The 27,220-nt window shown below is 42.4% G+C and overlaps 9 protein-coding genes across 11 annotated transcripts; 5 read left to right on the forward strand and 4 right to left on the reverse strand.

The window, feature by feature from the left end:
• The first annotated feature begins 907 nt into the window (after positions 1–907).
• On the forward strand, positions 908–8,369 carry Jhbp6 (Juvenile hormone binding protein 6). 3 transcript variants are annotated; one of them, XM_020960696.2, is made up of 5 exons: positions 908–1,076; positions 1,374–1,466; positions 1,524–1,677; positions 1,735–2,018; positions 2,090–2,414. In XM_020960696.2, exons 1-5 carry the CDS (start codon positions 989–991, stop codon positions 2,287–2,289), a joined length of 819 nt encoding a protein of 272 aa, XP_020816355.2. In that variant the 5' UTR covers positions 908–988; the 3' UTR covers positions 2,290–2,414. The 3 variants fall into 3 exon arrangements, with proteins under 3 accessions (XP_020816355.2, XP_020816356.2, XP_086684994.1); XM_020960697.2 differs by having other exon boundaries at positions 1,377–1,466; XM_086828868.1 differs by lacking the exons at positions 908–1,076; positions 1,374–1,466; positions 1,524–1,677 and adding an exon at positions 8,269–8,369 and having other exon boundaries at positions 1,742–2,018; positions 2,090–2,312.
• Positions 8,370–8,544: 175 nt separating this feature from the next.
• LOC110190199 (uncharacterized) lies at positions 8,545–9,239 on the reverse strand. Its single transcript, XM_020960551.2, has 2 exons — positions 9,132–9,239; positions 8,545–9,074 (listed from the first exon to the last, which is right to left on the reverse strand). The coding sequence occupies exons 1-2, from the start codon at positions 9,207–9,209 to the stop codon at positions 8,568–8,570; spliced, it is 585 nt and encodes a 194-aa protein (XP_020816210.2). The 5' UTR covers positions 9,210–9,239; the 3' UTR covers positions 8,545–8,567.
• Positions 9,240–9,468: 229 nt separating this feature from the next.
• On the forward strand, positions 9,469–10,433 carry LOC110190198 (uncharacterized). Its single transcript, XM_020960550.2, has 3 exons — positions 9,469–9,598; positions 9,663–9,977; positions 10,091–10,433. The coding sequence occupies exons 1-2, from the start codon at positions 9,533–9,535 to the stop codon at positions 9,828–9,830; spliced, it is 234 nt and encodes a 77-aa protein (XP_020816209.2). The 5' UTR covers positions 9,469–9,532; the 3' UTR covers positions 9,831–9,977; positions 10,091–10,433.
• A 4,941-nt stretch (positions 10,434–15,374) lies between these two features.
• LOC110190314 (uncharacterized) lies at positions 15,375–15,749 on the reverse strand. The gene has a single exon (XM_020960702.2). The coding sequence runs from the start codon at positions 15,747–15,749 to the stop codon at positions 15,375–15,377; it is 375 nt and encodes a 124-aa protein (XP_020816361.2).
• A 1,381-nt stretch (positions 15,750–17,130) lies between these two features.
• LOC110190341 (uncharacterized) lies at positions 17,131–17,588 on the reverse strand. Its single transcript, XM_020960740.2, has one exon. The coding sequence runs from the start codon at positions 17,492–17,494 to the stop codon at positions 17,132–17,134; it is 363 nt and encodes a 120-aa protein (XP_020816399.1). The 5' UTR covers positions 17,495–17,588; the 3' UTR covers position 17,131.
• A 2,045-nt stretch (positions 17,589–19,633) lies between these two features.
• Positions 19,634–20,023, reverse strand: LOC110190028 (uncharacterized). Its single transcript, XM_086828942.1, has one exon. It carries the CDS (start codon positions 20,021–20,023, stop codon positions 19,634–19,636), a length of 390 nt encoding a protein of 129 aa, XP_086685068.1.
• Positions 20,024–20,305: 282 nt separating this feature from the next.
• On the forward strand, positions 20,306–20,668 carry LOC110190359 (uncharacterized). The gene has a single exon (XM_020960768.2). It carries the CDS (start codon positions 20,306–20,308, stop codon positions 20,666–20,668), a length of 363 nt encoding a protein of 120 aa, XP_020816427.2.
• Positions 20,669–21,522: 854 nt separating this feature from the next.
• On the forward strand, positions 21,523–23,015 carry LOC110190286 (uncharacterized). Its single transcript, XM_020960663.2, has one exon. The coding sequence runs from the start codon at positions 21,879–21,881 to the stop codon at positions 22,275–22,277; it is 399 nt and encodes a 132-aa protein (XP_020816322.1). The 5' UTR covers positions 21,523–21,878; the 3' UTR covers positions 22,278–23,015.
• Positions 23,016–23,975: 960 nt separating this feature from the next.
• Positions 23,976–24,784, forward strand: LOC110190288 (uncharacterized). Its single transcript, XM_020960665.2, has one exon. It carries the CDS (start codon positions 24,270–24,272, stop codon positions 24,609–24,611), a length of 342 nt encoding a protein of 113 aa, XP_020816324.2. The 5' UTR covers positions 23,976–24,269; the 3' UTR covers positions 24,612–24,784.
• The last annotated feature ends 2,436 nt before the right edge of the window (positions 24,785–27,220 follow it).

Genomic DNA, 27,220 nt, shown 5'->3' on the forward strand with positions numbered 1-27,220 from the left:
TAGCAAAAAATATGGGGCAAAATCAAGTTTAGGACCCTCATTAGTGATTCTTTTAAAATAATTAAAAAGATTAAGGTTTCATCTAAACCCAATTGCAGATCTAGTATACCCACGGTTTGCGTTTTAATAGGCTTTGAAAAGTTTCAAAACAAGTCGTTTTTGATACTTTGACCGCGATTATCTCAAAATTGGTACGTGATAAAAGCTTTTCGATTTATCAAAGTACAGACCAAGATCTTTCAAAATTATTCGCTTTATAGTTTGGCTCTGTGACCTTGAACTTTGTTTCTACGAAGGCAGGCAGTGAAATTGAATTTATCTTCTCAAAAAGATTTCATGTGTACCCTTTCTTATAAATCGTACAGCTGCGACAGATATTCTAATCTATTTATTGGATCTATTTATCTTGGCTTTGTCATGTCTTGCAGTTGAAGGACAGTAATTCCCTCGAGCTTTCTGGCCTTCTCCGCATTACCCTTTTCAAGGGTTACAACTTGAGATATGTCCAAGTCAAAGTCAGCTCCCCAGTCGGCGCTTTGTGTTGCAATCGGCAGACATTGCAGCAGTCAAGTGTCAACATCGGTTCAACTCTACACCGGCGCGATTAGTTTTCATTGAAGACTTTCCCCCTGTTTTCCTCCGCAGCCACCCGATCCGATCGGATCGATGATGAAACTAAACCGGCAGCTTCAACTGCTGCAGCAGTAATTCGACTGGGACTGTGAATGCTCGGCTACTGTTCTCTTGAGTGCCCGACAATTGGCCAACTTGCCAACTGGCCAACTGTGTGCGATAGCGATGACGACGGCGGTGGGATTGCGAAATTTTCGCAAGCAACTCAAATCAAGTTTTTCCGCCGAACGAAAGCCGCGCTGAAAATATGGAAATATCAAGTGAGGCTTACTTCAGTTTTCATTTGCTACTCGGCGACGTTGGTCGGTTTCCCAAATATTGACCGCAGATACGGATTAAATCGACTAGCAACGCAATGGGATTGCTCTTGGAATGGATTTTCCTGCTGCTGGCCTTGGCCATTTGTGTGGTTCGAGGCGATGATGGGTTCTTGACAGAGCCGCGTAAGTGCTAAGGTCCTGCGGTCGACCATGGACTGTAAAATCATTATGTGCTTGCGGAGTTTCAAAGGCACTCCTGTTCATTAGATTTCCGGGCCGTGAATAACACCCAATTGTCACTAATAAGCTGGAATTGGTTATTGAATTCCGCCAAAAATATTGCACCACTAAACCGGACTTTTTTCTTTGCCTTCTCTGTGTGTATTTTGTTTGCCTTACTCGCACTCGCACTCGTATCGATCCCATCCAAATCCAAACTGATATGAACTGAGCTGAACTAAACTTCTAATCGAACCGCAGCAGATTACATCAAGGAGTGTAGGATAGCCGAAAAGGACTTTGTCAATTGCTCGACCCACAGCATCCAGCAGCTGTTCGACAAGCTCAACGACGGTGGGTAGTCCTGGACCCTGAGAGGGCCTTCGCAAATAATCCAGAACTGATTCCCAGGTATTCCCGGGCTCACCAGCATCAAGAGCTTCGATCCCTTCTATCTCAATCGGATCCGGATCACGCAGGGCAACAGCAACGCGATCAACCTCAAAGTGGAGCTGGCGAACGTTAAGATTATCGGATTTGGGCATACGCAGGTGCTGGAGAGTCAGTGAGTCCAAGTCCGGTCTCTGCTCCATGATAGCTCTGAATCTTCTTTCCTTTTCAGGGTCTTTAAGAAGGATTACAGCTGGAAAACAACGTTCACTCTGCCCGTGATGAAGCTCCAAGGAGAGTACAGTCTGTTTGGTCGCATCCTGCTCATCCCACTGAACGGAAAGGGTCAGGTGTTCCTGGACGCAGAGAACATGACAGTGACGATGCACACGAAGACGCGTCTATACTCCAAGGGCGGATTCACGTTCTACAATGTGACCAGCCTACACGTGGACTTTAAAATGGATGGCCTCAAGTCGTACTTCTCCAATCTGTTCAATGGCAACAAGCAATTGGGTAGGTCCAGTAGCTCTTAAAGTGCTGATAGAAGTCCAATAGCTACCTTTGACTCTCATTTATGACCACAGAGGACAGTACGAACAAGTTCTTCAACGACAACTGGCGGATGCTGGCCGATGCCCTGTACACGGTCATCACCCAGACCATCGAGGACATTCTGCTGGACGTGCTGAAGAAGATATTCCACTTCATACCGGCCAACTACTTTGTCAGCGATATTCCAACACCGGAGCAACTGTACGGGAGAGCCAAGCCGAAGCCGAAATGAGAGGATTCTACATAGGAACACTGGTAAAAGGGAGGTGCATCAGGGAATGGTAAAGCTATAGTCCAGACAATAAAGAGTGTGGGAAATCTTCCACCGACCGACCCTTATTAAGGGAACAGCACGCATGACACATTGACTGTGAGAGCTAAAAAAGCCAAGGGAAAAGCCTTTCCTCTGGACGGTACTCCTTCCCTTCGGGGGCATTAGTGTCGTTCAACTGTTGCCTTAGTCCTCGGTCAAGTCTGGCCAAGAAAGCGGACTAAAAACTAATGGCGGCACCTTAGTCAGACATTGTCCGGCCGTGTCCAGGAGAATATATCAGGATAGACGTCACTGCGCAGACAGTGGGCAAGGGATGGCTAGGCCGATAAAAAAAAGGCGGCCATTGCACAACTGCATTCTCCAAATAAAGCCGTTGGCGGACGAGAGGAGGCAGGGGGCTTCCGCTGAGGGTAACCGCACATATGGCAAAGTCAAAATCGGAACCGGAACCACAAATAAAGGCGTCGCCGCGTGTTCGAATTAATTGCCGCAAAAACACACCCAGACCCCAAATTAATTTACATTTTTTACGCATGCTTTTTCCTTTTGGGCGTTCGGCTTGTGGCCCACTAATAATTTGCCGTTGTTTCTGCACTTTGCTGATGCTGCAGCCATAATTAAACCGTTCAGCGGCGCTGCGCCGGCCATTACAAATGCCAAACAATTAGTTTAAATTTCATGCGCAATGCGTTTTCGGCCTTTTAGTTACAACATTTTGCGGTTTGTGGCGCTTCCCGCCCTCCCAGCCTGTGCCCAGATTTTCCTTTTTTCCGACAGCGAGGCTGGCAAAAGCCAAAGCGACAAATCCCGTGCGTGATTGCAATAAATTCACTAACTCCTGGACCGAAGGCAGCCCCGAAATGCAGCTTGCACACAAGGCAAACAAACAATAGCACGAGTCCATGCCAGAAAGGTAAAGGGGTTTCCCCGGATGAAAGCACCGACAGACAATGGCGGAGCTGGAAAAAACCAGAAGACAAACACGAATCGCAAAAACTATCCTGAAGTGGGGTACAAGGGCTCAAAGTGCGGAAACAGTCGCCGAAAGTATTTCAATATTCCCAGCCAATGTTGTTCAATATTTGCAGTGGCTGTGCATCAGCCTCAGACCCTGCTGAACACGGTGGTGAGCCCTGTTGGTGGTCTCTGGAGCACCACCATGGTAGTGACATGTTCAGCCTAAAAGTATGCAACGAGTCTTTAAAAAGCCCACCAAATCGTGAGACCAAATGAGCTTGATTCGCATGGCTTTTATCCCTAGTCTGTAATCATAATCAAGAATTTATAATTAGTCTTACAATATATTTAATTTAACTCCTGAATTATACACCTTGCAGATTGTATCTTAGAGAAGCAGGCCATCAATCGCATGGATATTTCGGAGAGCACATTGAGAGCAATGAGTTCGCTAATTGCGCTACTATTCCTGCGCTCCGCTTGACTAACGGCCCCATTAGAAGCCATAAATTAAATATTTAATTATAATGTCCACTGCTTCTGGCCAATTAATTAATACATAATTTCAAATTAAATGCTGTCAGTTGACAAGGGTTAATTCCCATGCAGCACAGCAACATCGGACACAACAACACCACCAACAGCACGGTAAAAATGTGCCGAACAGAAGTGCATGAACTTTAAGGCCCGAATAATGCGAATTTATGACCAAATAATTGCAATCTCATTAGGACACTCGGCCGCCAAACCGAAACACGGACATGATACCAGCTCCAACCGGGCCAATTTGCCGTGTTAAAATAAATATGCGCATTTTGTGAAATATTTAACAATAATTGAGCGTAAAATAATCGCCCAGCCCGACGGCCCGCCCCATCGAAGATAGAGCTTCCGAACGACCGGACACGGCCAGCCCCGATACTGCGCTCCCAGCGAGAAACATCCTGAATACTGCATTTAACAGCATCCAGCAGGCAGCTCCCAAAGGCCGAGTGCGTTAATTGCAGTTGCCGTTGCACAGGACACGGATTGCGGCGACAGCGACAATTGTAATTAAATAGACACCACACACACGAGCTTCCCCGCACTCGCTCCCCCTGCAGCTGGGGCATGGAAGCGGATGTGAATCCGGCCGAGGATGGGCACTGGCGGTCAGTCGGTTGTGCAGAATGCAGTGGTACTGCCCGGATAAGGATTCTCCTGGGAGTTTTCATACAAAAATGTTTTTATAAACGAAAGAAAAAACAATGTAAAAAGCAGTTTATTTAAGTAGGAAGCATAATGCTCACACAAAACTAAGTAAATGGTATTTTGCCAAAAATGTATTACAAGAATATTGCAAATTCTTATGGATAAGAGCATTTAGTCAAATCCAGGCATATTGCTTGATTTACATATACATGTCGCGATTTGGCTCAGTAATAGATCACAAAGAGAATGACTCGATTTGTCAACTTAAAAAAAAGACTCATCCAATATTTATTTATATTTGAATGAATCTTAGGGCACTATTCGAATACCAGATTAATTTTATTCCTAATAATTTCCGTAATGACAGATGAGACTTGTGATCACTAATGAATAATTTGTTAAGCCATTTTGGGAGTTCATTTTATGAAAGTATTTTGTCCGCAATCTTTGCCAGCCAACCCACTGTGCACTTGATCCGGACTTATATTGAAAGTTATGGAATTGTTGGCATTAATTTAGCATACACGCATAGGTGGAAAATAGAAGCCATCAGTTGTGGTTCACTGGCGATTTCCGAGCCAGTTTAATGAGTACTTCCGCCTTAATCGCAGCCTCGTAAAAATAAGCACCGTTGCGCGTAAATCGATGGCCAGTCCATTAGGCCCAATTTCTGGCAATTGTCAATGGGCTCGAGACAGGACAGATTTGTATGAATGAGGATAAATCGTCCCGCAGCCAGTTTCGTCTAAATTCAGAAAGTTCTTTGCTTATTTGCGCAAATTTGTTGACATTCAGATCACCCCAATCGCTGAAGGAACAAACAATCAAGAAGCGGCGGCAGCTTACAGACTTCCGCAGCGAATACCAGAGGAACGCCAGGGATGCCGGAGGCAGTCGCATCGCTTTACAAAATTTTATTTACACCTTCTGCGAAAATGTTTACACTTCAGCAGACAGCGGCAATAAGCAGTGGAGCTCCTCCCGCTCCGCCCGCCGTTTCTCCCACGACGGTGAAATGAGCAATATGTAAACCTCCAGGACGCCGACGGCAGATCCCCAAACAATTGAAAGTGGATTTCCACCTGGCAAAAAAATTACTCAAACAGAAAGCCAAAAAAGCTCATAAAAATAGGGAAAATGATAAAGGTTCTGCATAATGCGAATACGGGGGTGGGCGAACTAGAACTAGCAAGAGGAGGACTGGCGGTGTCCTGAAGAGGAGCCGGAGTTAACGTTGTCATAGCGTAAATTTATGTAAAAATTTGTAGCAATTGCAATAAGTTGGTCGTCGCCGCCGGCACTAAGAAGCATAAAATTTGTGTGCAGGAACAAATAAATTCCTTCGATTCAAGGCAGTCCTTTATGCGCATTTTAAGTGCGACCCAGTCGAGTCCCTCGGGGGCGGGCTTACCTCAGGCGGGCGCTGTTGAGGACCGACTTAATGTTCCAAGGCCTGAGATATCACTTTATTTTAAACGCATTAAGAACTTTGGGAAAAACTGATTACGAAATTTGCTCAGCCTTTGTTTACCGAGCCCTTCGCAGTGCCTGAAGCCGAGCCAGCCACTGATGTACTACAAGACAAGGATGTCGGGACTGTGAAAATTAATGCTCAGCCGGCAAGCGCTTCGCAGTGCAAATATTGAGCTGCAGTGGCAGGCCTTTGACTGACTTGATTCTTGATTCCGTCCCAGCTCTGTTCAACATGACGTCACAGAGAGCCGAGTTTCATAAAACTGCAATTTTTGGCAATCTGTTTGTTTGCCAATTGTCTGCCAGTTATGCTATGCTACTTATGCCCCACCCTTTGTCCGGGTCTCGGCCGTTCTGATTTAATAAGATTTATTTCCCAGTCCCTTTTCGTCTGTTCCTTGCAATTAACATAATTTTTGTAAGTGAATTTTCATAGTAGAGCAGTTCTCAGCCAGCGGGGTTTTGGAAAACTTTAAATTTCAATTCACCAAAGCCTGCGCGCGATGGAGAAACTTTTCGCCAAGCCATTGAACCCGTGGCAATCCAAATTCGCGCAATAGGTCTTCAAATATACTGCGCGGAGACCCGGGGAGACTTCAAATATAGTTTAATACCGTTTTGCCTTTCTTTTTGCCGATTGTGCTTGCCGCCGCGAGGGCATTATTTGCATTCCAATTGTGAGTGGCACAGAGCTGTGATTTTGATTTCAATTTCAGATCGCCTCTGAGCAAAGTCGGCCAAATCCGGCTAACCCTAAGAACGTAGAGTGCCTCCGCTCACTTTCGGGGTTAAGGTCTTGCCGAACCACAATTAAAATGTAGCGGCCGTCGTCGCTGGTACCGTGAGATCACTAGACTCCCCTTAAAGCCTTTGAAGAGCTATGAGCTATGATATAAGCAAGATATCACCATCAGACGGTTCAGTTCAATGAACTTGCCCAATCATAACTGGGAGCGGTTTTTCCCATAACTTCCCATAGACAAAGAAATTGATACCAAGCCCAGACAGACGTTTATCATGTTTCTATCCTATTTTGCACTCACGTGCGTCTCATCAATATTCTTTCCCCTATCCCCCCTTTCGATCGATTAGCATTTGTAATCCGATTTCTCAGTCTTCTGCCGAGTTTTCTCCTGCTGTGATCGAGTCTTTGGATTAGACGGAACCGTTTCATTCGCTCGCATAATATATGCGCTGGTAATTCCAGAAGAGCACTATTTAAATGCAATTTGGAAACGGATTTCAATCGCCAATGCCAATAGATTCGGGTTGTGCGAGGGCACCTGATGGGAATCGAAGATGGGGTCCCATAAAAACCCGCACTCGCGCCTTAGAAGCTCGCATCCGAGAACCCAATCCGCGACAATGTGACAATAATAATTGATAACCTTTTAGCAGAAAAACTCTCGATTCCGTTTCATTGGTAAGGCTGGCGATGAACAGACGGCGAAGGTGAAGCGGGCGAAATAAATTCAATAAAAGTCACTCAAATGTCGATAATTGAATTGCGTATACAACACCAGCACTGCAGCGGAGGAGAAGCGAAACAGAGCAGGACAGTAAAAATTACCATTTTTATTTAACAAATTTCATTTGAACATTTGTGCCGAAGCGAAAATTTCATAAATTTTATTCGCAGTGAAGGAGGCAGGTGCGAGTTCGGGACACGCCGAACGTGATTCGCTTTAATAGGCCTTCCCTGGCCGTACAGAAAAATAAACACAAATGAGCATGGGAATCTAACAGCGATTTCGGGCCTCTAAGTAAGGCTCTGACGTGCCCTGTTGGAGCAATTAAGATCGCGCCTCGGAATTATGGACGATACTGCACACCTCAAAGGAGCCGCCTGCTCTAAATTATTGCGCTTTTCTACGCAAGATTTATAACCCTGGTAGCGAGCTCCACTTAAGTACATAGAATGGGTAAATACGCCTGGGTTTATTCTCTCTCATCGAGTGACTCAGGCAACTCGTCGAGACTTTGGTTGCTGTCATCGACTCTCAGATGGAGCGATGTGCAGCGCATCCTTAATTACAGTTGCGATGTGATGAGGGGAGCAAGCTCAGAGACATTCTAGGACTTGAGATTGAGAAAAATGTAAAATATTCGCAAGTATTTATTGTCGCCTGCTTAGTTTCAAGTAAAGTTCTGAGTTGCCATGGAACGCTGCAATAATGTACTTGCTCCCATCGCTCTCCACAGATATCAGTCCAATCAGCTCCCGACAGTCTGCACATGCACTGCAAGTGCGAGGAACTCCAGTTAACACATACTACATACCTTACCCCTAAATCATTGTCGTCTGTTGCTCATCAGGCCAGGCAGCCATCCCCATCGCCTCCAACCATCGTCGTCATCAATTGCGCTACCGCTGGCTGCCTGCAGACAGCTTGTCACCGTCGGGTAAACATGCGAATTTCGCAGTCGAGCAGGCAAACACGTGACGAGGCGACGACAGAGTCGGAGGAGGAGGAGGAGCTGGAGCTGGGGCAGCTGGAGGAGCTGAATGCTGAGGACAAGATGAGGCGACAATGACGACGTCAATCGTGCGACAAAAGGCAGTTTGCATACTAAAACACATCAGACTTGGACGCGCATTGTGGCTTTATTGGATCTCAACCCATGCTGAACCGCTTGAGGTTGTCGAATCCCTTGGACTTATCTATGCGACCGTAGACGACGGCCCTGAGGATCCTCTCATTCTTCGATCTCGTAATTAGTAGCCCGAAACGGAACTTTGCTTCCGGAAGAAAGCTGGGCAGCAACTCCTCGTCCACCTTGTAGTGGCTGAGGCTGAACGTCCCCCTCCTGATGGGACATTCCTTGAACAGGTTGCCGTGCTTAAGCAAGTCCTCGTAGATGCCGCGAAGCAGAGGATCGGAGTTCCGCAGCTTCAAAAGTTTGCAGAAGTTGAGGGTGCGGTTAATCAGGGTGGAGTAGTTACCCTTGTCCGTCTCCAGGCCCACATCGACAGTCAATTGGACATCCTCAATGTCCTCAAAAACTTTAATATCCACGCAAAGCTTGGAGTCGCCGGCGTCATTTTGCAGATCTACTGTGAGGTTCACAATCTTATCATTTGCCTCGAAATCAATGTCTGTTAGGATGACCTTGAACGAACGCTATTGGAACCAATTAATGAATACCCCAACTAGTACACGCTTTCAGTCAGAACTCACCCAAGCCCCGGTCATGGGGATGAGCACCGCTAATACGATTCCCAGGGCACAGCAGCTTCGGGTGAACACCTCACGCATCTTGCACCAATTATCCAATGGGCATTTTTTCAATTAGTCGCTTTTTATATAAATTCTCCTATGATTAGTCAGGCCCCAATGGTCAACAAAGTGCCCAGGGCATTAGGCGCAGATGGGTAATCGGATCGCATCGGATCAGACCAATGGCTATGGTGAATTGAGTCAGCTAAGTGGATGGACTTTGAAAAAGCACTCAGGCATTGCAATGCCAATACAATTTCCGATAATATCGATCTCAAAATTTCCACAGCCTGCCGCAGTATAAATAGAGCTTAGCCGCCGGAAAACAACCAGTGAAGTCGTCCCTCGAGAGCCGGTTCATCATGCTGCTGCACACCATATTGCTGGCTCAAGTCCTTCTGGCCATCTGCCATGCCGGCTTGGCCGAGGTAAGTTATCCTGGAGTGTTGCCAGGAGACTCTCAAGCTGATCCCTCGACTGACTCTCCGGCAGAAAATGATGCGTCCAAAGTTTAAAGACATCAAAATATGGAGCGACGAAAAGTATGTCAGCCACAAGGTAACCTATGACAGCGCCGACCCCCATCTGAACTTCTCGATGGAGGTGCACCAGGAGCTGCACGACGTGGATATCCACCTGGAGGTGCGCATCGCCAACTAGCAGGACTCGCTCTACAGCACCGCCCTGAACACCACGCTCAACGTGTGCCGTATCCTGGGCTTCGCCAACAAGTCCCCGGTGGGACGTTTCGTGCACGGCTTCATACGCGAATACGGCAACATCATTGACAACTGTCCGATCGCCAAGGTAAGTAAGGGGCCTCCAGCTGACCACCACCAACATCCACCATCTCGGTCACATTCTAGGGCCATTTCCATTGGCATCGAAATCTTCGCTTTCATATTCACCGTCCATTACAGGGCTCGTACTTCATCAACAAGTTCTGGTGGCCTGAGGACCCGACCACGGCCATGCTGCCCGAGCTGGAGTTCGAGATCATCTGGCAGGTCATGCTCCTGGACGCCAGCAAGAAGCGCACCCTGATTATGAACGATCACTATGGCGGAGAGTTTGTCGTGCAGGACGTCAACAACCTCAAGCCCGGCATCTTTGCGATGCTGCCAAAGGTCGCTTAGAAGGACCGAAAAGGAAGCCTCCCTGCCCTAGGAGAAGCCGTTAAACGTCGTCCAGTGTCTCAATGGTATTTAGTTAAATTTATTCAATGTCACATGCAAGCAAATAAAGTTGCCCAGAGCACAATTACGTCTAGATTCGTTGAATGTGGGAGCGAAGTTGCCCAGATTGCCCCAGAATATTGTAATTCCCGCATCCATCAGTGTCAATTTGAATAAAGTCTCAGTACTTTTAAATTAAGGAACGTGCTCGAATTTGACACTCGACACTTGGTGTTTTTGCAGCAAGACCAAATTGAATTAAAATTAGCTGATACTGCGATGTCGAATGGGGAAACAAAAAGGCCACAGCGGCAAAATTATTATTCAATATATTCGATTTGAAATGTTTGTGACTTGCGTCGTGTTTATTGTGATCCGACAGTGACAGCTTGCGAATTTTTAAAACGCGTTCGGCTATTTTTTTAGCCCATTTAAGGTGCCACTCGATATGATTTATGCGAATTTAAGCTTGCCGAGCTTTGGATTTGGTTATTTCGATATTTTTGATTGGCATATTGATGCGATGCTGGGAGTATTGGGGAGGCAGCAAAACGTAACAAACGTAACACTGGAGTATGCTGACAGCCTCTCGTCACATTTTCCGTTAATTGGCTATAGAAATTTTAATTTCAATTACCGAGCACAATGGTGAACCCCCGATCGGAAAACAAATCTCTGGCCAAATCTGCACCGAACAACTTTTATCAATTACGTAAGCCGAGGCCACGGAAAAGAGGTGTAAAAGGTAAATCCAATCCGCACAATGCATTTGTTTTCACTTTGTTGAACTTGTAAAACTTTTTCCCAGCCAAGAAAAAGTTCAAGGGTCAAGCCAACGGCCATTTAAGGTCCATTAGACAGGCACACAAAGCGAAAAAGCCCTTCGCTGCTGAGGGAGAAATAGGGAAATTCATTGTCCACGTCGCCCGGCTGCGACCCCTTTCCGCTCTTCCTGCTTACTGCTTCCTGCTTCCTGCTTTCTGCCCAAGGACCCCGAAAGGGTTGGTCCTTCTCAGATTGTGGCACAGTAAATCTTTAAAAATTACTATTCAATGCAAACGTTTTGAAAACATTTATCAATAAGTTGGCTGCGAGACAGCGCAAGCATGAGCATGTCGGTGTGAGAAGTACACTGCCAGGAAATAAATATGCTAAACTTGATGCGCCAACTGTCACTGCCACTGCCGCATATTATTTTGCACAGTGCCTCGGAATGGACCACTGGGGAAACCTCACATATGCCACAGGCCAGCAGCCAAGCCAGCCAGTCAAATCTGTCCATTTGGCTAATAAATCCTTGAGCAGCTTATTGAGCAACGTCTGCGCATAAATATCCAGGCTGGCATCTGGTCAGGGAGCAGGAGGTTGCCAAAGGACCACGAACGGGGGTTTAGTCACATTCACTTTTCAATTGAAAGGTCCCGTCTGTTTGCGCTTTTTTGTCTTTGGTCTCTTCTTTTCCAGTCGAAACAGAAATTCTTGGATCCCTTGGGTCAAAAATGTTTTCTATAAAAAATGCAATTTAATTTAATTACTTAAATTGTTAAAATACAGTTTAAAAAGTAGTTGACACCACCGAAACTAAAACTGTGAAAAATGTGTGACAAAACTTGTGGAAAACTGTTGTTTAAATTTGAATTTAGCTGTTTCAGCAGCACTGAATGATAAGAAAACTATAGCTAAAATTAAGTGAAGTATAAGCAAAAAACGAAATAAAACGATTTCGCCAAATCGAAATAAGAGTAAAAACCGGAACCGGCCTGAATGTGATGGTTTCAAAAATATTTATTTATTATACCTTAAAAAAAAATCTTTTTACTATGTATACCCTTTGATATAAAAATATAAATCTTGCCAGCTATTTTTTATATCTAAATATTGAAACAATTTTTAAGTCTTGAAGTCCTTATTTACATCTCGACACTTTAAGAAAAACTTAATCACTTCAACATTCTTCTTCTGGCATTGTCTTGCCTTTTCAGGACACTTCGGTGGTAGTTGTTGATTTTTTAAGTACACTCCTTGCACTAAAAGGATATGCAAATTGTTTGAATAGCCAAGAACATGCTAAGCCCTGGAGCCCCGAGTCTCTAGTTTAACAAACAAAAAACGAAACTAAGCTAAACTAAACATTTCTCTTCCCAGCTGGGTGTATGTTTTTTTACGGCTTTGCTTTCTGTTACTTTAGTTTTGTTCTTTTGGTTTCGGGACGGCGGCCTGTACTTACGCATTAAGTTGTTGCTATTTCTACTATATGTACATATGTATGTTTCAACGAAACAGGACAGGACCAGAAGAGAAATTGTTTTGTTGCATGTTGCTTGATATAAATCACAGAGCCCCATGTTATTAGGAATCCAACTCCCATTTTTATTTTCGTATCCATTCCCTGACACTGTTGTTTCTGCAGTCGGTTTATTGAATTACTTGATTATGTCTAGAGCAGGACAAGGAGCATTTTTCCTTCCCTTTCTAGGCAATAAATCTCCTGTTGCCATGGCTAACTCTTACGATTTCAAGCTAATTTAAATCTCTAAGTCCGATGTCGTGTTGTGGTGGCAGACCTTTTCTGCATTTGGTGGAACTGTCTTTCTCGTTCACAAAAGACCAACATAGTTTTTCAGTTGATCAAATTTGAATCAATTGATTAGTTTTAAACAATGTGAGATTAAGGATTAAAGTAAAAGTCTCATCTTCAGCTGCAAAAATTAATATTTTTCAAATTTTAAGATAATTAATAGTTATATTAACAAACAACTAATTTATTTATTAAATATTGTAATAACAAATTGAATTGCTCATTTCAATGAACTGAGCCAGAGCGACTAAAGCCTTCAGGCTAAATAAAAAAAGACAAGTAGAAATGCTAAATTCGAGTTTGCCGACTGTGAAATACCTGGCACCCAAAGCATAATGGGTGTAATTTAATAGACATGTGTCACTATTTTCAATTATGCTTGAATATATGATATATAAATTAAATTAGGGCACAAGACAGTCAAAATGTTGACAAATAATTGCTAGTAACAGGTTGCCCAACACCCAAGTGTTAAAAAATTCTGCTACAAACATTTTGCTGGTGCTTCCGATACAGTTTAAGATAAAAAAGTAAATAAAAATAAAATAATTTAAACAAGAATAATTTACAATCGAATTTGTATGTAAGTGAGATGTGTTAATTTATATTGACACTACCAAAGGGTTCTGTTCAACATGTTCCTAGCTAAATTTATCTTCATACATATACATACCCTGCAGTACCGCGTGTCATCAATAGGCCTCTGTCATCAACATGTCATCTACGCGCCGACTGCGATTTCTACCGAGGCGACGCTCTATGAAATGATGATGAATTGTTGGTGAATTTATTGATGAATTGTTGATGAATCATCGACTTATTGTTGATGAATTTTTATTGATGACAGCCTAGGACATGCCCATGTTAAATAAATCAACAGTTTGTATGGGTTGTCATCGATGAAAAATCAACAGCACCCCCTTTACTGTTGATGAAACGTTGATTTTTTGTTGATGACAGGTACTGCAGGGGTCCTTTTGAATTTAATATGGACTCTAGATTCTCTGTGTGATATTAGAAAGCGAAAGCAAACGCAAAATGCTTTTGTTTAAGAGATTGGCATCAAAACAAAACATGCCATTTTTTATTACTTTTTTTATAAAAAGTAACATAAATTGCGTTTACTCGTGTTTGACATCGATTATTTCGAAATTTATTTTAGAAAATGAAATGAAATTTATTTTAGTTACTCGTTTTTAAGCAATTTTAAGTTTTTGCCCTCGGTGGACCTTTCTGGAGAATTTCCCATATTTGAAATGACCCCAAAATATGGTAATTTTTTTCGACTTGGTTTTTTAAGTTAAGAAACAATTGGGTGACTTTATCAAAATATATGGCTGTTCTTTAAATAAAATGATCAATGGTTACTTTTCTGTTTATACGTAGCACATTCTTGACTTTATCAGTTTACTAAGCAATCAGGCCGAAAGTTCTCCAAACTTTTCAAAGCGTATTCCTAAGAAAAAATGTGGGGAATTGTATACATTATCCTTCGTCTCGTATTTACAATTGCCTACAATGGCAGATTGCCAAGGTCCAGGAAATATGACAACAATAAGGGATGACCCCCTCCCCAGCTGTCTTTCACCTTTTGGCTGTCGGCATTACTTTTTTTTCAAGTTCCTCGATGGCTGTCCTCTCTGTAAAATAAGTTTGCTGAAATGCAATTTGGTAGCGAGCAAATCTGATAACGCAGTTCCAAGGGAATGCAAGGACTGGATATTGCGAAGGAGGACAAAAAGTTGGAAATTCTGTTCGCCGGAGGAGCTAAGCAATTAACTCACAACAGGACCATACAATTGGAATAAAAAATTGTTAACTGAACGCAACTTAACCCTAATCCTGAATCCCATTCCCTAAATTGTCTGCTCCACTTAATCTTGGATTCAACTCACAATAAGCCCGCCCACGGAAATCGCTTTCCTGCCCCATCTCTGCGATTCCTGATACGAAAAAGATGATGAAGTGCCGTCGTCAAACCGCATCTTTTATATATGCTCGTTTACTTCCCAATTTTGGTTCGCATCCCATGGATAAGTATGTGGAATCTGGGTGGTTGACGACGCTCTGTCCGTCCGGCAGCCGACTGCATATTTATGCACAGTTCAAGGATCAAAATGAATATTTTATTTGATTTGATTCCCCAGGCTGCTCACTGCTCAGCTCGAATACAAGGAAAGCATTTTTTAGCGTTCAATCTCTGGCATAATAGACTCCTTGGGGAGGGCCAATTGTCTGCCGCTTCAGAAACCCCGCCTTCGCCCTTTGCTCAGCTGATTGAATATGTATATCTAACCGCCAAGGGCTTGGCGATGGAAATTTGTTCGAACGCGGTGAAGAAAAGTCCAAAGAGTTGGCGAAAATCATTCGAGTCATACACACAGTCGTATTAGTCAGGATAGCACTTGTATTTTTTAAATTTAGCTACTAATATTTAATTATTTTTCCCACTCATCCCTGGAGCTGACGGATCAGACGACGCTGCCTCTGGAGCAACTGCTCCATCCTGCGCCTCCTGCGCTCCTGGCGTTGCCGCCGCTCCTGCCGGCGACGACGCTCGCGACGCAGACGACGGCGACGGGCACGGCGCCTGGCCGCCGCAGATGAGGATGAAGAGGAGCTAGCGGTGGTGCTGTCCGAGGAGGACGAGGAGGCTGCGGTGGTGGTGTCCGAAGAGGAGGAGGCTGCGGTGGTGGTGTCAGAGGAGGAGGCCGCAGTGGTTGTCGTGGCCGCCTCGGTAGTCGTGGTGCTGCTAGCACCATAGCCCTCCTGGGCCAGGAGGAGGCACCCGAGCATGCCAAAGACCAAAGCGAATACGAAACGCATTGTGATGTGTCTGATCTGTGTCATTGTACCGGCTTATATACACGATTTGGTTTAAGAAAAAGGTTTGTAATAAGCAAATAACTTGGTTCAGTAATCGGAAATGTTTGCTCAGCTTCTCGATCTTTACTGTAATTGATATCAGCTAAAGTCATTGGCGCTGAACATGTTTGGTTCTTTTTTTTAATCAATTCAAGGTCATGCTCTATGAAAAATAGCTCCAAAATCTATTTATATAAAATTCTCGTGTCAGAGTGTTAGTTACCATACTCCTCTGAAACGGTTTGACCGATTTTTTTTTTAATTTGTATATTTTTTAGTAGGTCTTATAATCGGCTACTATTAATTTTTTATACCCCTATGCGAGGAGGATTATCCACCACTTAAAGAAAACACCTTGGGGCGAGTATTTTCAGTCAATCTAAAGCACAAGGAGTGCTTTACAAAATATATTGTTTATGCTTTAGCACTAAGAGATTAATATTCTAAATAAGTATTAGCATCATAATAAATTAATATTGAAAAATACATATATAATTTAAATTCTTTATGGTTTGTTATTTTATTTTAATATTTCCTTGTCATTCATAGCTCTCCATGCCTTTTTCACTCAAATACCAAATCCTTAAAAGGATACCCCAAGATAGATATTTTTTCCAGAATAGAAGTTTGATACAAATAATTTATTTGGGAAAAGAGCATTAATCGGGACATGTATCTTCATCCTGCAATAGAAAGAAGAATATCTGAATAGTTTCTTTCACATATATAAAATTTTACAGAGGGAAAGAAAGATAAACAAAAATGAAATAAAATGAATGAAATAAAATCGGCTGATGGTACTGAAACAATACATATGTATACACTCTATAATACTGCACTCTGTGGCAAACTTAGAATAAAATCATGTTAAAAAGGTTATAAATACATCTCGATTCATTCATTCATTCATATCCGTTGCATGCAGATCAAGTTTGTTTTTAAACCTTTACTAAATTAACATTGTATACAAAAATGTTAAGTAATATCGGATAATAAATATGGAAGTTATTAGACAATATCAACATTTGTTTTGGACACACAAATTTGTAACTCAATAGGTATGAACGAAAAGTTTCCTCAAGATCTACTCGACTAGTAATGCTGTATACAAATCGCTTTGAATTTCGACAGGACTGAATCCGTGTGAATGTTAATTGAATTCATATTATAATTTTCAACTTTTTATTTAAAAATATAATGATCATTATATCTGAGGACCAAACAACAAGCTGTTAACATAGATAACAACTTCTTACCAAATAAGAAAAGTAAAGCATAATTCTCACACATTTTTTTTTATATTTCAAATATTTACTATTCTAAGGAAATACATCGTCCGGATCTTAACCACGCAGCTGGTTGATGCGACGACGCTGGTTCTGGAGCTCCTGGCGAAGCCTCTGTGTCTGGCGCTGCCTCCTGCGCTCACGGCGCTGGCGCTGGCGGGCCAGACGACGGCGGCGGGCACGTCTGCGCCGCCTGGCAGCCGCCGAAGAGGTCGAAGAACTGGTGGTGGTGTCGGAGGAGGTGGAAGCGGCGGTGGTGGTGTCGGAGGAAGTGGAGGCGGCGGTGGTGGTGTCGGAGGAGGTGGAAGCGGCTGTCGTGGTGGCCGCCTCCGTGGTGGTGGTACTGCTGGCACTTCTGCCCTCCTGGGCCAGGAGAAGGCAGCCAAAGATGGCAAAGATCAGTACGAACGTGAAGCGCATGATTGTATGTTTAATCTGGCTATGCTAGAGCGCTTTTATACTCCAGTGTCCACAGAGTTGTGTTCAATGTAACTACGCCATCTTACACTTGACATTTGACTATGTTTGAACAGCTTTTTAATCAAATTTGTTTTATGAACTTGAGCAAATGTTTTTAAAAGTTTCTTTTAAATTTTAATTCAAAAATAACCTGTTGTGCCACTGCTAAGAATGTACATATATTTTCGACTTTGTTTACATCATTTTAAAAGGTGGTCTTTAAAATTCTGGTTATATGCAAATAAAATAAGCAAAATCTATATATTCTTAACATTTGTATTGCCTTTGCTTTTTATTAAAATATATAAGCTTTTGGGAAAACGCCACGATTGCTGGTTTAAAGAATATAATGAATTAATTTTTAATTTAAAAAATTTCACTAAGCTTAATATTAAATATTTGGGTACGGTAACGAATATTGTCCAACATAAATTAAAATGTTCTGAGTGTTATTAAATTAATATCACCATTGCGGGGTTTTATAATTTTAGCAGAAGTGATTTTATTCAAAATTTTGCATCGCAAACTGCATTTCCAACCATATGTAGTGATTAGCATCAACAACCGAGTCAATCCAGCCATGTCCGTCTGTCCGTTTTTACCCAAAATGCGTCTCTCAGTTTTTAAGCTTTCTGAATGAATTTTGTATGTAAGTCTCTTAGTAAATCTATCTATCTTCGCTGTAGTTACATATTATGCTTTTAGATTTGATAAAAAACCTGCAAATTTTAATGAGAACCTAAATAAATTAGTCAAAGTTGAGCTGTGAAATTATACTTAAAAGTGTTTATAGCTCGCCTATTGTTTATTTTACCCTTACAGGGTATTATAATTTCAATCAGAAGTTTGCAACGCAGTGCAAACTGCACCTCCGACCATATCAAGTATATATATTCTTGATCAGGATCAACAGCCGAGTCGATCTAGCCATGTCCGGCTGTCCGTCTGTCCTTCAGTCCATCTGTCCGTTTCTACGCAAACTTGTCTCTCAGTTTTGAAGCTATCTATATACTCTGACTCTATATACTCTCACTCGTATATATGTCGAAACGGGCCGGATCGGACGACTATATCATATAGCTGCCATATGAATGATCGGAAAATTTTTACAAAAAAATTATTAACATTTTCAGTTTTCAATAGAATTGGATCAAATTAAAAATATAGCCATTTTATTATACTTTAAAATTTTGTGTAAAATTTTATAGAAATCGGACTACTATATCATATAGCTCCAATAGGATCGGGAAATTAATACAATTAAAAATTATAACCTTTTCAGTTTTCAACAGATTTTCATCAAATTTAAGGTATAGCCATTTTATATTAGTCTTAAATTTGGCGTCAAATTTCATGAAAATCGGACAACTATATCACATAGGTGCCATACAAACGATCGTTTGATGTAGAAGAAAAATGCAAATCTGTGAATGTAAAACTGCAAATATAATATGTATAGTTGAACAAAATGAAACCAGGTATTACTTCATTGTTTTTAACACAAATATATATCATTTATTCCTATTCATAGAAGTTCTATCTGCAAGGGTATATAAACTTCGGCGTGCGGAAGTTAGCTTCCTTTCTTGTTTTCTATGAATTTAATCGAAATGGTCTGATTTTCAAGTATAAAATAAACTGCTTAATTTTCATCATATGGCGTTTTATTAAATCTGATCAATTCGATAATTGATTTATTTTCTTCCTTAATTAATTCATATCAGGACAACCTGGTTAATTTATTCTTATCTCATTTGGTTTAAGGGTAAATCGACATTGAGTTGCTCATGTCGCTAAATCTAAATTATAGAAGTCCTACAAGGCATAAATTGGCTTTTCAATTTTTGTATTTTCAAGAACAAAACTTGGCTTCAAATAATGTTTATACCTTTCTGTAATACCAATTAATATAAATATTAGCCGAACAATCTATTTTGTTGTGCAAAGTATGTCGTCTGATTTTCAATGATGATGCTCTCTGAGTGAGTTCATATTGTTTTCAATTAGGGAACTTTTTTTAATATTGTGAATGTTCTTTATTTTAAAATATGTAATTCTGAGGAGCAGCTTTCACGTGGGGCATAACTTATAGCTGAACGCTCATCCCCGTCTGTTACGACGCTGCCTCTGCCTCCTACGCTGCGCTTGACGGCGGCGCCTTTGGCGCGCTTGACGCCTGCGCCGCTGGCGGGCTTGACGTCGTCGGCGTGCGGCTGCCCTGCGCCGCCTGGCAGCTGCGCTGGACGAGGAAGAGGAAGAGGACGACGCAGTGGTGGTGGTGGCAGACGACGCCGCCGTTGTAGCGTCACTGCCAGTGGAGCCGGAGGCTTCGGTTGTCTCGGAGGGGGACGAAGAGGCGGCAGTGGTAGAGGTGGTGTCATCGGCGGAGCTGGTGCTTTCCGTGGAAGTGGTGGTATCCTCACTGCATCCCTGCTGGGCGAGCAGTAGGCAGCCCAAAAGGGCCAAAAGCAAGACCCACGATAGGCGCATTGTAAGACTGTTCTGACGATAATCCGAACGCGAATCATTTTATATGAATCCTTTACCGGAAGCTTAAAATGACGCAGGTTAACAAATACACCTACATACATATGTACGTACGTAATACAAGGTCTGTTTGGTAAATTCCGATCAAGCTATGCAAACCATACTAAGTAAAAGCAAATATCAAAACTTACTATTTACTAGTTTACAACAATTGAAAATACTCCCACTCTCAAAATTGGGTATAAAAGCAGGCACAGATAATTGAACCCGACAGACACATTCAGCATGCGCTTCTCGTTCGTAATGATCTTTGCCATCTTTGGCTGCCTTCTCCTGGCCCAGGAGGGCAGAAGTGCCAGCAGTACCACCACCACGGAGGCGGCCACCACGACAGCCGCTTCCACCTCCTCCGACACCACCACCGCCGCCTCCACTTCCTCCGACACCACCACCGCCGCTTCCACCTCCTCCGACACCACCACCAGCTCTTCGACCTCTTCGGCGGCTGCCAGGCGGCGCAGACGTGCCCGCCGCCGTCGTCTGGCCCGCCAGCGCCAGCGCCGTGAGCGCAGGAGGCAGCGCCAGACACAGAGGCTCCGCCAGGAGCTCCAGAACCAGCGTCGTCGCATCAACCAGCTGCGTGGTTAAGATCCGGACGATGTATTTCCTTAGAATAGTATATTTCCCTACTGCAAATCAATTCAAATAATGGAATAAATGTTGAGAATTATGTATGTGTTTTGTAATCTAACTGAAATTCTCTATATTACTTGAATATATTAGATACATTAGGTAATTTTAAGCAAAACGCACAATTTTAAAAAGTTCAAGGTAAATGTAAATTATGGGGAACCTACAAATTTTAGCCACAGTTTAAGGTTGTCGATGTTCATTCAGAGATCCTTTTCAAGACGGAATAAATTAGTGTTGTAACATATAAGCACCAGCATGTCCAAAACGAGAGGGGCATTCGGTGGATAAGATTAAACCAAGTGCAGGCCTCAAAATGAGCTAAAAAACCATCAAATGTGCTTTTACTTTTGCTTTCTAATATCACACAGAGAATGCAGACTCAATATAAAGTGCAAAAGGACATATGCGATCACCAATATTCGTACAGTTTTAGTTTAAATTATAGCTCTCTAAAATGTCGCGAACGACCGGGACTAAAATTGAATTAAAACAAGAAAGGGCGCTAACATCGAAAGGACGAAGTTTATTTACCCTTGCAGATAATGATATATATTTATGTTAAAAAACAATGAAGTAATACCTGCTTTCATTTTATTAACCTATACATATTAAGTTTGCAGTTTTACATTCACAGATCTGCATTTTTCCTCCACATCTAACGATCGTTTGTATGGCACCTATAAGATATAGTCGTCCGATTTTCATAAAATTTGACACATAACTAAAATAAACTGGCTGTATGTCAAATTTGATCAACATCTGTTGAAAAATGAAAAATGTATAATTTTTAATTGTATTAATTTCTCGATCGTTCCTATGGGAGCTACATATATAATATAGTAGCCCGATTTTCATAAAATTTTACACAAAATTGTGGAATAATATAAAATTGCTATACCTCCTTCCACTCATTCACTTCTTAAAACTGTGAAAAGTCTAAAATTTTAAATTTGCCATAGCAGTGACTTTAATGCATTACAGCCTTTATTCCATCATGGAAGAAAAAATCTTCAAGCTAGATGACCTTACTAGCAGAACATTGGGGAAGCCAATGTCAGTCAAAATTGGAAGCTGTGCAAACATTTCCAATTATTGAACAAGCCAAACTATTTCTATTACAAGGCTTAAGTATTCTTGAACCAGATTGCGTATATAAGCCGGTACAATGACACAGATCAGACACATCACAATGCGTTTCGTATTCGCTTTGGTCTTTGGCGTGCTCGGGTGCCTCCTCCTGGCCCAGGAGGGCTATGGTGCTAGCAGCACCACGACTACCGAGGCGGCCACGACAACCACTGCGGCCTCCTCCTCTGACACCACCACCGCAGCCTCCTCCTCTTCGGACACCACCACCGCAGCCTCCTCGTCCTCCTCGGACAGCACCACCGCTAGCTCCTCTTCATCCTCATCTGCGGCGGCCAGGCGCCGTGCCCGTCGCCGTCGTCTGCGTCGCGAGCGTCGTCGCCGGCAGGAGCGGCGGCAACGCCAGGAGCGCAGGAGGCGCAGGATGGAGCAGTTGCTCCAGAGGCAGCGCCGTCTGATCCGTCAGCTCCAGGGATAAACCCAAGTGGGTGGTAGTTGTCCAGCGAGAAGCAGTAAAACATAAATAAATGCAACAAAAAAATGAAGTACAGTAACGAAACAAAATGCTGGATTTTTAGCAAGTCTGCGTCAGGGCCTGGCTAAATGAAAATGCTGGGCAAAGGGTTCCCTGGCATCCTCGGTCTGCCCCCATTTGGGCACGAATCCATCAAAGAGGCGCTAGCTTCAAGGCCTAACTATGCTGTGCCGCATTTCACACGCTTCGCTGGAGTTCTGCAACTCGAATTGGCACAAAGGCGGTCGGGTGGTCGGCGGAGACAGTGGCGGGGGACGGACTGGAGCCTGATTCCAGTGCGACCGAGGCGAAAGTTTTGGTCCTGCAGTGCTGGCATAAAAGTTTTTCAGCCGGCGCTGAGGCAGCATAAAATCTGTGCCCAAATATGATTTCTGTGCATGCATCGCAGTGAAAGGCTTTAAGAAACCATGCCTGGATTTGATTTAAACGCTCTTTGGGCATCCTGCGTTCTCGTCCCTTCCACTAACTGCCGCCTAAATGCGCCTAAATGAAATTTTGGCTAGTTGGAAAAACTTTTCACTGCTTCACCTTTTGGGCAAAAGTTTTCCTCAAGTTCTGCCTCGGCTCCAGACACCGCCAAAGCCAGCGAACATGACTCTGGGCTGAACTTTTATAATTATTTGATTTCCCAAATAGTAATGGCTGTTGATACAAATAGTAAAGGATATTCTTTTTTCTAAAGATGGCCAAGGAGGTATTATTATCAGACTGTGGGGATTTACCATTATGTTGATGATAAGTTTATATTGCGTTGAAGTAGATAGATGAAAGGCCAGAATATAACAATGAAATGTTTAACTGAAATGTGCTCGTTTTGCATCTTGTTATTATAGAGTCTTTGCTCAGACTCAATTGAAAATAATGAATCTAGAACCTGTTGCAGCTTCTATTCCATCTTTTCGAATTCCATGGAACAATTTTTGAATTTTCGTTTATGTCAAATTTAGTAATTGTGATAATTACTGTGCATAAAACAAAATTCCTTCTCGCTTAAAAAAATATTTGTCGTATTTGAATTACTTATTAACCTATGGCCAAACAAAAAATTATAAAAGATCATAAAAGCAGAATTGTAAATAATAACAGACATGGGACAAAACGCGTTCGAAGTAGTACGTCAAACTATTCTATTTATTTTATTATTTGTAATATATACATTTGTATGTACAGCTTGCATTATAATTTTAGTTGAAAATTATAGAATGTGCTGTTTTAAATTGTGATTTATGTATATGAAAGTTTATCGGTATATGTACATATGTTTATAATTGTTGCAAGTGCCCGTAATAATTCAAAAGCAAATCGTTCCCGTTCCCTTCCGTGACTATTTTCCCCTTTCAAATATAGTGTGAAAATCTAAAATTTACAAGTATTGCAGAAATAACTATTGCGATCATTTTTTAAGCGAAAATAAGAGTTTTGATTTCTTATTTTCTGGAGTTAAGTTCTGTAATACAGAATCTGTATATTTCGATAGAAATCTGATTTATTATGCAAAAATCATTTAACTTGATGGCCTTTTTATAGCTGAGTGTTGAATGGTAGCTTATTTACAACTACAAGGTTTTTTATTTTATCCATATAATCAACATATATTATTTTAGTTAATTTTTAAATAATGTAATCTATCTAGTATAGTTTTTATTTCCGAATTTAATTGTTATATATGCTCCTTGACATACCAGTCTAATCTACTGACTCTAGATATACATAAAAAAAGAAACAGCATTGAGAGGTCAAGTCATGGGCTTAGCAAAGGGCCCTCAAAGTAGATACAGAAACGAGCGCATTATCAAAACACCTGTGAGGTATGCAAACAGAAAACAGACAATCCACTCTCTTTGGGTTAGATGATTGCTCGCTCCGTGGATTACGCAGAAGACGTTCTCCAGTTGATCTCGGATTGTTGGCCAAGAATAACACTCGGATGCGGGAATGTCTATAGTGTGGCTCATTCTGCTGAGTCTGATGATTTCGCCCGCCCTCGCAGCCACATCCACAGCTTCCCATTTTCGGCGCGCTCACCTGCTGCCGAGAAAATCCTCTGCCCTTGCCCAGGGCACATCACGGAGAATCGTGCAGATTAGCAATGAGCCACCAAATGGAGTAGCGGTGGAGCGAAAAATGTCGTATATCGAGTCCGTGAATTCTTCGATTCCGGATCCGCATTGGAGGAACTACAACTTGTGGCAGGCGTTTATTGCCGATGGAAAGACCAACTTCTGCATACTCTTCTTCACCGTTTATATCAGCTACCTCATTTATGTGTTGTTCTAGGCGGATATTCCTAAGAGTACAGATGTGAGGAGACTGTAATCATTTTTTATATGATTTTAATCCAGTGAATTCAGTCAAAAGTTTTTTGATAATTTTAATATATGCGAACTTAGATGTATGGAAATTATTGTTGCGAATAAAATTGGAATAACTTCCGCAGTGTTATATGGTAATATAGAAACCTTTTGATTAAAATGTAATCAGTCAAATCTGATTTAATGATTTTTTAATTACTATAACTTTAAGTAAATATAACAGCACTCTCAAGATGTCAGAGAGGCTGTGGAAGTAAATAACCAATAAGCAATCATAAAACAGATATTCGTTAAAGTCTCTTTATTGCTTAAGGTTTACCATAACTTTAATATACATTACTCTTTATTTTATTTAGAAATTGGTTTGGCTGTCTCGAGGTTTGGGTTTTTTTTTTGTAATGTTTATACTCGATGACTATATTTTAAGGAGATTGAAATCTACATAAACATATGTTGGCAGTAGCCTTTATGACATGAACCCATGGGACATGCATATATTCTGTGCATTATTCTCTACTTATCTACCTCAAACTGGGACCAGTTTCTATGTTTATATATACATGGCTTTATAAGCCAAGAAAGGATATTTTTGATATAAAAGTGTTCAACTCTCAGCACAAAAACACATTTTTGCTTCTTCCTGGATGTTTAATTTGTTCAAATGAAAACCTATCCGCATACAAACTTTAACAATCGTGTATTTTAAAGAAATCTCTCTTCAAGACCTTATTTTAATACTTTACTAATGCATATAGATACGAACATATTTCGTACTCAGCATACGTATTCTACCTTAAATTTTGTATATCATTGTGAGATCCCCTTCTTTTGAAAGGGCCTCTGTTTACACATATGCTAAATGACCCCGCAGTCTGAACCCCTGCCATGGGAGCCCCGTTTGTAGACGGAAGCTTCGACGTTGCTTTCGTCAACTGCAACATAATTTATGACGCTTTCATTAAAAGCGACAAGCGAGACAAACGCCCACACAATCACGGCTGGGTAACGAATGTCCGAAGGAGTTTCTCGGCACGGTGTCCTTGTGTGGGCGGGTGTTTGGATTTTAAATTTGTTCCGGGGGAGGGGGCGCTGGGAGCTGACAAGCGAACTGGCAGGGAGCCCGGTTACGTGTGCCAGACAGTTGTCAGAGGCAAAAACATGGGTCTGGCGGTACGGGGCGATGGTGGGAGGCCGAGGAACGTCGCCGACATTTCACCCCAAACGGTGTCAATTTTTTAATGTCAAGCGTTTAACTGGCATACCGTTGAACTCAGGTTCTGGTCGGAGGCCTTCCGTCGCGCTTTGACATAATTAAAGGCCATTAATCACGTGTGCTGATTCAAACACGCCCACTCGGTGAACGGACCGGCAGAAATGGAGTGCCGGGTCGTGGGGATCCCCGTCGACCTCTCAAGGGGTTAATAAAGCCACTTGAGCCTCGCTTTGGGCTGGCTCACCTCGGATCGCACCGGCTTGGGTCGCAGGAGCGTTTAAATTCACCGAGCTCCGGCAGGACACCGGACGATTTCTCTTTTCCGATGCTCCTCCGCCAACGATTCGCCTCTTTTCCGTTTCGCTCCACCGGGCAGATTCGGTTTTTATGTTTCTTTTTTATTTCGCAGCAGCATTTTGGCGTCAATTAACGTTCTTTGTTGTGGCGTTACATCGGACCAATTTTTGGGGTTAGAGTCATGGCCTTGGTCACATCGCTCGACATGGCCCTGTATAGATGCCGCGTAAATTGGAAATGTCGCGTGGACGTTGCGCTTCATTGCGCCTCAGCTTGTGGTGATTTCCATGCAGAATTACGGAAAAAAATGGCAAAGCTTATGGACAAGAGTGACTTGTCAATGCCCTACATACTGAATGCAATATACATATACACATATGTAAGTTTATCCAGGAAGTTTGTATATATTTTTGATTTTAATTTAGGATATTCTAGTGCACTTTTTATTGGTCATACCTTCCCGTTGTACAACAAGATCAAGCTGGACATGTAGGGAACTTTTCGGTAGTGCAGGGAGGGGTGCATCGATATGACAAAACCATTCCCATATATTCACAGTAGCATCCAGACAAACACATACAGCCTGAAGCCTGACATCCCTTCAGAGGGGGAGAATATATACATAGATAGCAGAATGACGGCAGGACCGACGCCTATATGGACTTACAGTCGCACATATTGACCACGAGGAGTACAGGCCGCCGGGACATGGCCAGCGACACCTTCGCCGTACCGCCACCGCCACCGCACCGCTCGCCCCACCGGGGGATTGATTTTTAACGAGCCTGAACTCGTGCGCTATCAATTCGTATTTTCTCCCCATTTTGCACTTCAATGCTGTAAAAGTAAAAAATTATGGAAAACCATTTTTAATGGGAGAAATTGCTGAAAACTCGAAAGCCATGTGTACGGTATTAAAGGGTTAAGCGACATAAAAATGGATAAATTATTTCCGATTATTTGGCGCGAGTCCCAATTGAGCGAGATTTTGGCGAGGCTTTACTATTTTAGTGTTATTTTCGCCAAAAAGAGCGTTGTTTGTGGGTGAATCAAAATGATTGTAA

The sequence above is a fragment of the Drosophila serrata genome, unplaced genomic scaffold (genome assembly GCF_035046125.1).
Source record: "Drosophila serrata isolate PLE 108 unplaced genomic scaffold, ASM3504612v1 contig_17, whole genome shotgun sequence".
NCBI classification, from domain to species: Eukaryota; Metazoa; Arthropoda; class Insecta; order Diptera; family Drosophilidae; genus Drosophila; species Drosophila serrata.

What these genes read in the sequence shown, in the direction of transcription:
- Jhbp6 (XM_020960696.2), top strand. Translation starts at nt 989, where the DNA reads ATGGGATTGCTCTTGGAATGGATTTTCCTGCTGCTGGCCTTGGCCATT. An exon ending in TGGGTTCTTGACAGAGCCGC is followed by an intron (nt 1,077 to 1,373) that starts GTAAGTGCTAAG and finishes ATCGAACCGCAG; the next exon opens with CAGATTACATCAAGGAGTGT. An exon ending in CAATGGCAACAAGCAATTGG is followed by an intron (nt 2,019 to 2,089) that starts GTAGGTCCAGTA and finishes TTATGACCACAG; the next exon opens with AGGACAGTACGAACAAGTTC.
- LOC110190199 (XM_020960551.2), bottom strand. Translation starts at nt 9,209, where the DNA reads ATGCGTGAGGTGTTCACCCGAAGCTGCTGTGCCCTGGGAATCGTATTA. An exon ending in TCCCCATGACCGGGGCTTGG is followed by an intron (nt 9,075 to 9,131) that starts GTGAGTTCTGAC and finishes TGGTTCCAATAG; the next exon opens with CGTTCGTTCAAGGTCATCCT.
- LOC110190198 (XM_020960550.2), top strand. Translation starts at nt 9,533, where the DNA reads ATGCTGCTGCACACCATATTGCTGGCTCAAGTCCTTCTGGCCATCTGC. An exon ending in GCCATGCCGGCTTGGCCGAG is followed by an intron (nt 9,599 to 9,662) that starts GTAAGTTATCCT and finishes ACTCTCCGGCAG; the next exon opens with AAAATGATGCGTCCAAAGTT.
- LOC110190314 (XM_020960702.2), bottom strand. Translation starts at nt 15,749, where the DNA reads ATGCGTTTCGTATTCGCTTTGGTCTTTGGCATGCTCGGGTGCCTCCTC.
- LOC110190341 (XM_020960740.2), bottom strand. Translation starts at nt 17,494, where the DNA reads ATGCGCTTCACGTTCGTACTGATCTTTGCCATCTTTGGCTGCCTTCTC.
- LOC110190028 (XM_086828942.1), bottom strand. Translation starts at nt 20,023, where the DNA reads ATGCGCCTATCGTGGGTCTTGCTTTTGGCCCTTTTGGGCTGCCTACTG.
- LOC110190359 (XM_020960768.2), top strand. Translation starts at nt 20,306, where the DNA reads ATGCGCTTCTCGTTCGTAATGATCTTTGCCATCTTTGGCTGCCTTCTC.
- LOC110190286 (XM_020960663.2), top strand. Translation starts at nt 21,879, where the DNA reads ATGACACAGATCAGACACATCACAATGCGTTTCGTATTCGCTTTGGTC.
- LOC110190288 (XM_020960665.2), top strand. Translation starts at nt 24,270, where the DNA reads ATGTCTATAGTGTGGCTCATTCTGCTGAGTCTGATGATTTCGCCCGCC.